Genomic DNA, 8,669 nt, shown 5'->3' on the forward strand with positions numbered 1-8,669 from the left:
CACATTCATTTTTAGTGTAATAAATTGAATAATGAGTAGTAGATAAATAAAATTTAATTTGATGTCTATATTATTTACGAGTCTAATTAATGTTTCTAGAGGTTTAGGTCGAAAATTGTATGAGACTATGAGTGGCCAAATCAGGAAGTAATTAATATCCACACATTGCAACAGTTGTGTATTAATTATATGATTTATGAGAGTCGGCAATGTCTCCAATTTAATGGGCCATCATAGCACATTTTTTTAGATTTCCTAATTATGAGAGTTAGGTTTGGTGGGCATGAAAAGTAAGACTTTCAAGGAATTAAATATACGCAGCCGTTTCGGAATCTCTTCTTTAAGGAAAAAAGAATTAACAAATCCGCTTAAATTAATTGCATTTAATAGGTGAAGTACATATATTAGTTAAAGCCATATTAGTTCAGACTTCAGAGTTAAGACGATACAAGGGACCGGTAGATTTATATATTTCGGTTGAAGAAGAGATTTCTATCTCATTAGAAGACGATTTATTTTGTAGTTAGGCTTTTTGTTTCTTTTTAATATTTTTTTTGTTTTATCCATTAAGTTCAGGAACTTTAGTTTTCAAACAAATTATTGGTTTATCTAGTTTTAAAAAGACGGAATTACTTGCACTTTGGACTAGTAGTAGTCACTAAATTATTCATTTTTGTGCTATGTTTCTTTAACATTTCGAGTTTTAGACATTTAACCCATGCCCTTTAGTTGTCAATAAATATATTAAAATTAATGATAGAGACGAGTACGAATGTATATTTACTCTCAGTACACCTTATCTATTTATAAACATTTGCCAAGAAATTAGGTTAAATTGAAATATAAGTTCATAGGTCACTGTTTGATCATTTTTAAAAAAAATTATGAATTACCGATGCAAAGAAGGCCAATTATGAGCTCAATGGTTTTAAAAATAAAAATAAAAATAAAAAATAAAAAACAAAACAAAACTAAAAGCTAAAATGTGATGACAACCACTTTTCTAAAAAAAAAAGCTTACAATGAAACACGAAGTTCGACAGAGTCCATGTGCAACTAGACTGCCTTTCTTAAAGAAAAACAAACTCAAAGAAATGTCGTGATTTTATTTTATTTATTTATCATATTGATTTAATCAGAAAACTTCGTAGATGCTGCTCCGAGTACTACACGATCCTAGAAGAGCCACATGTTTACGAGTCTTCTCTTTTACTCACGCTGACACAAGTCAACGCACAAAAGTCAAAGAGCTGGTGAAGCATAGCAATTTTCTTTCCTCACCTAGAATCAGAAAGAACCTGTCACAATTTGACATAAATGTTTGACACACTGTTCGAATCTAATAAATCCAAATTGCTCTTCCCTTTAAGTTAATTATCAAAATTGTGTGTATTTGTAGTACGGTCTTAATCCTCACATGTTTCAGTATCTCCCTAAGTAAGAATAACTTTCCACTCGATTTGCTCTTCTGTTGGAAGAGCTATAAATTAGTTACATCACAGCTTTGCTTTGTGAATTAAATCAAAGGCTCAAAATTGAATCGCACTGAAGAAATAAACCCGTCATTTGTCTAGTCCACCCAAAGAACTAGAGCTTGAAGTTGTTTGTTGTTGAAGCAATGGATTCAGACAGCTTTGATCTGAAAATCTCACGGGCTCCAAATCCTGCATTGAAATTCTTACTCCTATGAGTTTGGATGGACACAGTTTTTCTTTCTTTTTTAGACGCAATAATTATGGTCAGGTCAGGCACAAATCTTACAAGGGAAAAGGTCAACTATGATACCCCACTCAAGGTCGAAAGTCAAACTACTCCAATTAACCATTTACTACATAAGAGTCTCTTATTTTTACGCATCCCTCTGTCAATAATTACTTTTCACTTTCTTAAAGTACTTTTTTAGTTTTTTTAGAATACCCAAACACCCTTGCCTTTTACTCACCTCACCTCACCTCACCTCTAATATTATAACGCAAAATAAACCAAGATATTAAAGCTAAATTATAGGTGAATTTTTTAATCATTTTTATTTAATATATATTAATAAAAACTAAAGTTATTTTGGCATTTTAAGAAATGTTCATAAATAAATAAACAAAAACAAAATTGACTTAAGGGATGATTTTAAAGAATACCCTTACTAAAGGTCAAAAGTCAAACTACTCCAATTAACCATTTACTGCATAAAAGTCTCTTATTTTTACGCATACCTCGGTCAACAATTACTTTTCACTTTCTTTAAATCCATTTTTTTAGAATACCCAAATACCCTTTGCCGTTTGCTCACACCTATAATATTACTCTTACGTTTGATAAACCAAGTACTTTAAAGCTAAATTACAAGGTGAAATTTTTTATTTAAGACATTATTAAAGAATCAGGTTATTTTGGCATTTTAAGTAATACTTATAAATAAATATATAAATTGACTATAGGGATGATTTTAAAGAATGTGAAATCACAGTAAATATTTATGTAATAAATGAATAAACAGAAGGGAGGTTTGTGATATGATGTCAAATGAAGAGGATGATTGTGACATTAATTCAAAACTAAAGGTACATAATTAATATTTTATTTTCTTACCCAATAATTACCAACAGTCCAGATAACAAGGCAGAGAATGTACACAAGAATGAATGAATGAAACAGTCACCTGAGTCAGCATCTAAGAACTTTCAACCCTGCACGGTGTAAAACTGAGGAGCCAGCTCAGTCAACCACAAGTGGTCGATTCTGGTAAGATTGCGTATGTACTTGTGATTGGTTTGGATAAGCTCGTTGTAAATTATGCACTCAGGTTTCGACCGGAACAGTACAGAAGATGGGTGAATCTGCACAACCTGGCCATTTGCCAAAGCCCTGCACATTTTGTTGGTATGATGTTACAGAAATCAATTTACACGAGAACATAATTATATATATATATATATATATATATACACACACACACACACACACAAAAATCAATACCTGTATGTTCCCTCGGGTTGCCTGAGAGCTGCGTTTAGGAAAAACGAAGCGGAAAGGCATCGTCGAAATTGAAGCATGTCGTCCCCGCAAGAGGCGATATTAAGACCCATTTGTTGGACGTGTCCTCGGATTTGGCTGCATATAAAAATAGTACTAAAAGGTCAAGACAACGGAAACAATCATCAAATAAAGGAGTTTGCAGAAACATACCGGTGAATATCACAAGCATGCCTCAAGGAGCGACTATTGATGAAATTTTCTTTGCACCATTTTCTCTGCATCTTGTCAGCTTTCTCTCTACCGATGCTCGAGTTTCTCTTCTCCATAAATTCGTTACATGCTCGGAACACGTTGATTAGAGTGAGGTGATCTCCGTCGGGACTTGAAAAGGATTTCATCGCGGTCCTTGCCTGTAAATAGACGATAGAGTTGTCTCAAGTATCGCCAGAACAGTGAAAAAAACATCACATGTGACCACACACACACACACACCTCTTCTAATTTCTCGCGAGGCGCAAAAAATATAGATTCCACCGAGAGCATTGCAACAGCTATCAACATTTCTTCCAAGCACTTGAACTCGCTAGCTAAAATAAGAGCCTTGGCATAAGCAGGGTCCAAAGGAAGGCGCGCCATTTGTTGACCAACGTTTGAGAGTTTACATTCATCTGTTAAAGCGCCGAGCAAGAACAACTGTTCCAACGATTTAATGATAGCGGACCTGCTTATGTGCAAGAAATATGCAAGTATCATATAACACCTTTCTGAGACAAGACAACAAATATTAAGTAGAGATAAAATTCATATATTTTCACAACCACACTCTCTTCATTTTCATAGAACTGCACATACTAACAACAAAAAAACCGTCACCTGGAAGGCTTTTCTAAAAAGTCAAAACCAATGATATCATCAACACCCAGAGCCTTGAGTTGCAAAATGACATTAGAAAGGTTGCAACGTTTGATCTCCGGCTTTGTCGAGTCGTCAAGCTTATCAAACTCGTTCTCTGGGTAGAGTCGGAAGCATTTTCCGGGTCCTTGCCGTCCTGCACGTCCACTGCAGAAAAATTTTATTGGTCATCCAAACTACTAGCAAGAATGTGTGTTAATGGGCTCGTGCTTTTGTAACAAACTAATTCAGATCTGCATATAACCTTCAATGTTTAAATTATACTACTAAGACCTTGATCAAACAAAATCCTTGACACAACAAACTTTTAAAATGTACTTTACCCTCTATTAAATAAAAGGTATATGTGGCTAGTCCAAGAATAGCTATGGAGAAAATGTAGACATAAAAAACAGTTTTTCAGAATCTTCTACTGATTCCAAGAAGAAAATCTTCTGCTAAAGTAGTAAGAGTGAGTATTTCATTCACTAGGCACAAGCTTAATATATGGACAAGGATTGCAATCACTATGCAGACTAACTGCACAAATTAAGCAATGTTCATGCATAAAATGAACTTCTAATTAATATCATAGTTACTAACATGTTGCTCAAAATTAAAAATGTAGTTTTATCAAAGCATATCGTGTGTCCTTACCTTCTTTGAAGTGCCTGTGCCTTAGAAATCGGTACCACAACCAGAGATTCCAATCCATTCTTCGGATCATAAGAGCGCGCTTTAACAAACCCAGGATCTATTACATACTTGATTCCAGGAATTGTCACTGATGTCTCAGCAATATTTGTTGCCAGTATAACCTGCAGAATTTTTTTAAACGAGTAACTGAATTATTCCAGGGATATGGATACATCTAACAGAATACGTATAAAATTTCATTTCAAGCATGTTATATGTCTCAGCAATATTTGTTACCCCTATACATAGAATATTTTTAAACCGAGTAACTGATTTATTCCAGGGTTATGGATAAGTTATACATCTAACAGAACATGTATAAAATTCCATTTCAAGCACAATCATTTTGCTTAAGCTCACGTGTGAATGTATCTCAATCACAGAAAGAGAAATGCCGCAACAACAGTACTTGTAGAAAAGCTCACACAGAGACATACATATAGGTGATACACTGATACGAACCGGGTTAATTAAGAACACAATTAGATACTTCTGTTGAGAATTTAATCGATGCTTAGACCAAAAGGCCTACAACTCGAGACGTAGGCCAATCAGTACCTCTAAAGTACTTACTCCTAAAATAACTAAACTAATCAACTCCTTCGATTCTCTCGTGAACTCCCATGACCCATCCCACTGCTTATTTATAGTAAAATATTAGATAAAATCTGATTAATTAAATAAATTACCGATTCGCCCTCATGATTATATGATGAGTCTAACAAACACATACATAATGATAATTACATTTAGATACATTATGAAGTACCTTGCGAAACCCTGTTGGCGTGGGTGCAAAAGCTCGCATTTGCTGCTCTGATGGAAGAGAAGAGTATATAGGAACTGTTAATAATTTTCTATCGTTCTCGGGCAATTGTTTAATTCTCTCTTTGATAAGTCTTTCAATCGATTCAATCTCTTCTTGACCCGTCAAAAATGCAAGTATATCACCAGGACTCTCCTCCGTATGAATCTATCAACCACATACAAGAAGACGAGACATATTTAGAATCAACGTCTACTTCAGACAAGAAATCGTTGTTTGAAACACTACTATAGAAAAGAAGGGAAAAAAATGTATAGTTTCATTGCTAGAGGAAGTTAATCATAAACTTCAGTGAAGAAACAAACACAAAGCATGGATAAAAGTTGGTTATAAATTCGCACAGAATCAGCTCAGCAATAAAACCTAGATAACCCTTGATGCTTGAGCAAGATAACAAGAACTTCAAAACAAAAGGTTTAGTTGATATATGCTTAAGAAGAACCTGGAATATAGTGAGTAAAGTTGCGTCTAAATAATCTGTTTCAGGATGACGAGTATAGAGTATATCCACAGGAAACTGTCGCCCTTGAACGTGAACAGCTTTTGCGCCACCAAAGTAATCAGAGAAGACACGTGCATCCAAACTAGCAGACATGATTATCAACTTCAAAGGAGGGGATTTACTTCCTTGACATTGCTTGAGAAAACTCGTGCTCTGGCCGCCATTTTCTTTTTCCAACGACACCTCATTCTTCCTCTTCTTCCCTTCAGTACTTCCATGACCATTCGCCACTTTTGACCGAGCAATTTGAACGTTTTTCAATAAGCCCAATAGCACATCTGTGTGCACAGTTCTCTCGTGCGCTTCGTCTACGATTATAACTGCATACTTACTAAGATATGGATCCAACAATGCTTCCCTAGAAGGATACACGAAATCAAATATAAGCTCACAGCCTAAATTGGAGAAGTAAGAGATGCGTAACCATACAACTTTAAAGGGCCATATTACTACATAAATAATATCACAAATTCACAACTTCCATAATGCTAAAATGACTATGTTATGTCTATCAAGGTTTCCCCACAAACAAGGTACATCTCGCGCCCATGGAAGGAGAAGCTCATTGCAGAATAGTTGTTCAATCGCAGTAATTATCCACGTACCACAATATCTTCCAAGTAACTTCTAATACGGGCAACAGAACTAAGTGTATATATCGAAAAGGCAAATGAAGTTGTTCATACATTTACCTCAGAAGCAGTCCATCAGTCATGTACTTGATCCTAGTCGACCCAGAAGTCGAATCGTCAAATCTGATGGAATAGCCAACCCTTTGACCCAACTCCACACCACATTCTTCGGCCACGCGCTTAGCGACAGTGACAGCGGCGACACGCCTTGGCTGAGTCACCCCAATCACTTTCCCTTCTCGGCAAAACCCGGCATTTAATAGAAACTGCGGTAGTTCTATAAATAGAAAATAATCGAAAACGGAATTTCGATACACGATCAGTAAAGTGCTCGATAAGAGAACTGAATTAACAGAGATTCAAAAAGTACATATATATATACAGATATAAGAAACATACGAGTAGTTTTTCCGCTTCCAGTTTCACCAACAATAATCATAATATCGTTCTTTCGGACCTCCTCAACAAGTCGTCTCTCAACTAACAGAGAATCATATAGCACATGTAAGCATATTATAAAGTTCGGAGAAAGAGAGGGACGAAAGTCTAAATTATTGTTGACAATACCAGAGGCGATTGGAAGAGATTTCCTATGCTGAGCGATTTTCTGTTTCCTGAGTTAAGAGTAATCAATTTATAATATTAATTACAAACATATTCCAAACTTCAAATCAACACTGAGCAACAAAACAGAAATTTGTGCTCGACCTGGTAAAGGAATCTAGCTGGCGATTTTCATTGGAGAGCTTAGTCTTCGCGGCGTCGCTGAGACCTCCTTGAGCCATTGAAGCTCAACAATCGATGCAACACTGAAAATTCGGAGCTCTCGTGAGCTTTACTGAGAAAATATTTACACCAGAACAAAACCTAGACTTCTCCACTAAAAAGAACAACTAAAACCTGCCTTGAAAAAGCTGCGACGGCGTTCGTTAGAGAAGCTCCGACTTTTGACGGCAAAGCGAACCACGCGGCGGATTGAGAGCGGCGTCGTAGTGGTTTCTTGAGTAAAATAATTGAGTTAACTACCAAACACAACCTTATTATTATTTCAAAAACAAAAATCTGTCTACGGAAAGTTACACAATTTTTATTTTATAGAAGAGAAATTTAAATGTTTACGTGCACCGTCCGTAGCGTAATACCTCGTGGTTTTTATATATGAAAACTAATAATTCACCTTTGATAAACTACATCTAATTATAAAATTGTATAATACCTAATATTTTAGACTTTTAATTATATATGTAATTAAAGTACTTGGAATTTTTTAGTTTGAGTTATCAGTTTTTGTAAGTAATAATACCTAATAATTTATATTTTTCATATTTACTTTCAATTGATATATATATGTTAATATATCTCTATTTTACTAGGTTTCTAACTATATAATTGTCGTGGATGTCTTCATTTTTTTTTTTTTTTTTACAGTAACCAAATACATATAATAGTGACTAGTATATATATATATATATAAGTTATTTTACACGTACTAAAAGTGTACTAGACTGTATGAACACGTAAATGCGAAAGCCAAAAAATTGAGTTATCTCTCGTCATAATTATGTTTTCCCGACGTGACATCGATTACACATACCATCAGTGAGCACACCCCCAACCAGCCGAATTCATTTTTTGTCGATAAGGTCTCATATTTGGAATATTCATTTGCCACAATTTCTTCCACCAGCCACTGAAGTTCGATGTATGCAATTGGTATTTACCGTGTTCTTTGTCAAAAGCCACTTTATATGCCGATATCACATAAAAATTTCTCGTTGGTGTCGTGATCCCAAACCAGTCGGCAAGGCTTGAAATTAGGCTAAGAGGCATTTTTCTATCACCACCACATCATTCTCGAGAAAAAAAATTACTGAAGAAGAGTGGAATCCCATCGTCCCCAGTCCATGATGAAGTCCCCCATTTTCCAATTCTCATCCAACACTTGAAAGGCCAATATTGATCAAAATGAATATGGTCACAGAATCCACGGGTCTAAAATAGGGTGGATATTATACAGTTACTCACCTTTCGTTTTATGCCTTATAGTATAATCTATCTCACCCAAAGGAGATTTTGTAAAAAATACGAATAATTTGACTTTTTCTTGGCCTCCATAAGTGATGAGTCCTGATAATATTTTCCTTTTAGT

General features: G+C 35.1%; 1 protein-coding gene across 2 annotated transcripts; it reads right to left on the reverse strand.

The window, feature by feature from the left end:
- Positions 1-972: 972 nt before the first annotated feature.
- On the reverse strand, positions 973-7,581 carry LOC149402820 (RNA helicase family protein). 2 transcript variants are annotated; one of them, XM_089609796.1, is made up of 14 exons: positions 7,425-7,581; positions 7,229-7,329; positions 7,088-7,134; positions 6,920-7,000; positions 6,581-6,797; positions 5,829-6,246; positions 5,330-5,533; positions 4,522-4,682; positions 3,847-4,032; positions 3,466-3,694; positions 3,184-3,383; positions 2,974-3,108; positions 2,657-2,862; positions 973-1,664 (listed from the first exon to the last, which is right to left on the reverse strand). In XM_089609796.1, exons 2-13 carry the CDS (start codon positions 7,303-7,305, stop codon positions 2,679-2,681), a joined length of 2,139 nt encoding a protein of 712 aa, XP_089465922.1. In that variant the 5' UTR covers positions 7,306-7,329; positions 7,425-7,581; the 3' UTR covers positions 973-1,664; positions 2,657-2,678. The 2 variants fall into 2 exon arrangements, with proteins under 2 accessions (XP_089465922.1, XP_089465923.1); XM_089609797.1 differs by lacking the exons at positions 6,920-7,000; positions 7,088-7,134; positions 7,229-7,329; positions 7,425-7,581 and having other exon boundaries at positions 6,575-6,790.
- Between the last annotated feature and the right edge of the window lie 1,088 nt (positions 7,582-8,669).

The sequence above is a fragment of the Urtica dioica genome, chromosome 3 (assembly GCF_054948205.1).
Source record: "Urtica dioica subsp. dioica isolate 48M chromosome 3, U.dioica_male_clone48M_v1_H2, whole genome shotgun sequence".
NCBI classification, from domain to species: domain Eukaryota; kingdom Viridiplantae; phylum Streptophyta; class Magnoliopsida; order Rosales; family Urticaceae; genus Urtica; species Urtica dioica.

Bases quoted from the DNA above. Each gene is read 5' to 3' on its own strand.
- LOC149402820 (XM_089609796.1), bottom strand. From the start codon at position 7,305: ATGGCTCAAGGAGGTCTCAGCGACGCCGCGAAGACTAAGCTCTCCAAT. The intron at 7,135-7,228 runs GTCGAGCACAAA...CTCTTAACTCAG, and splicing joins CAGCTAGATTCCTTTACCAG to GAAACAGAAAATCGCTCAGC. The intron at 3,384-3,465 runs GTGTGTGTGTGT...GTCTATTTACAG, and splicing joins CTCGCGAGAAATTAGAAGAG to GCAAGGACCGCGATGAAATC.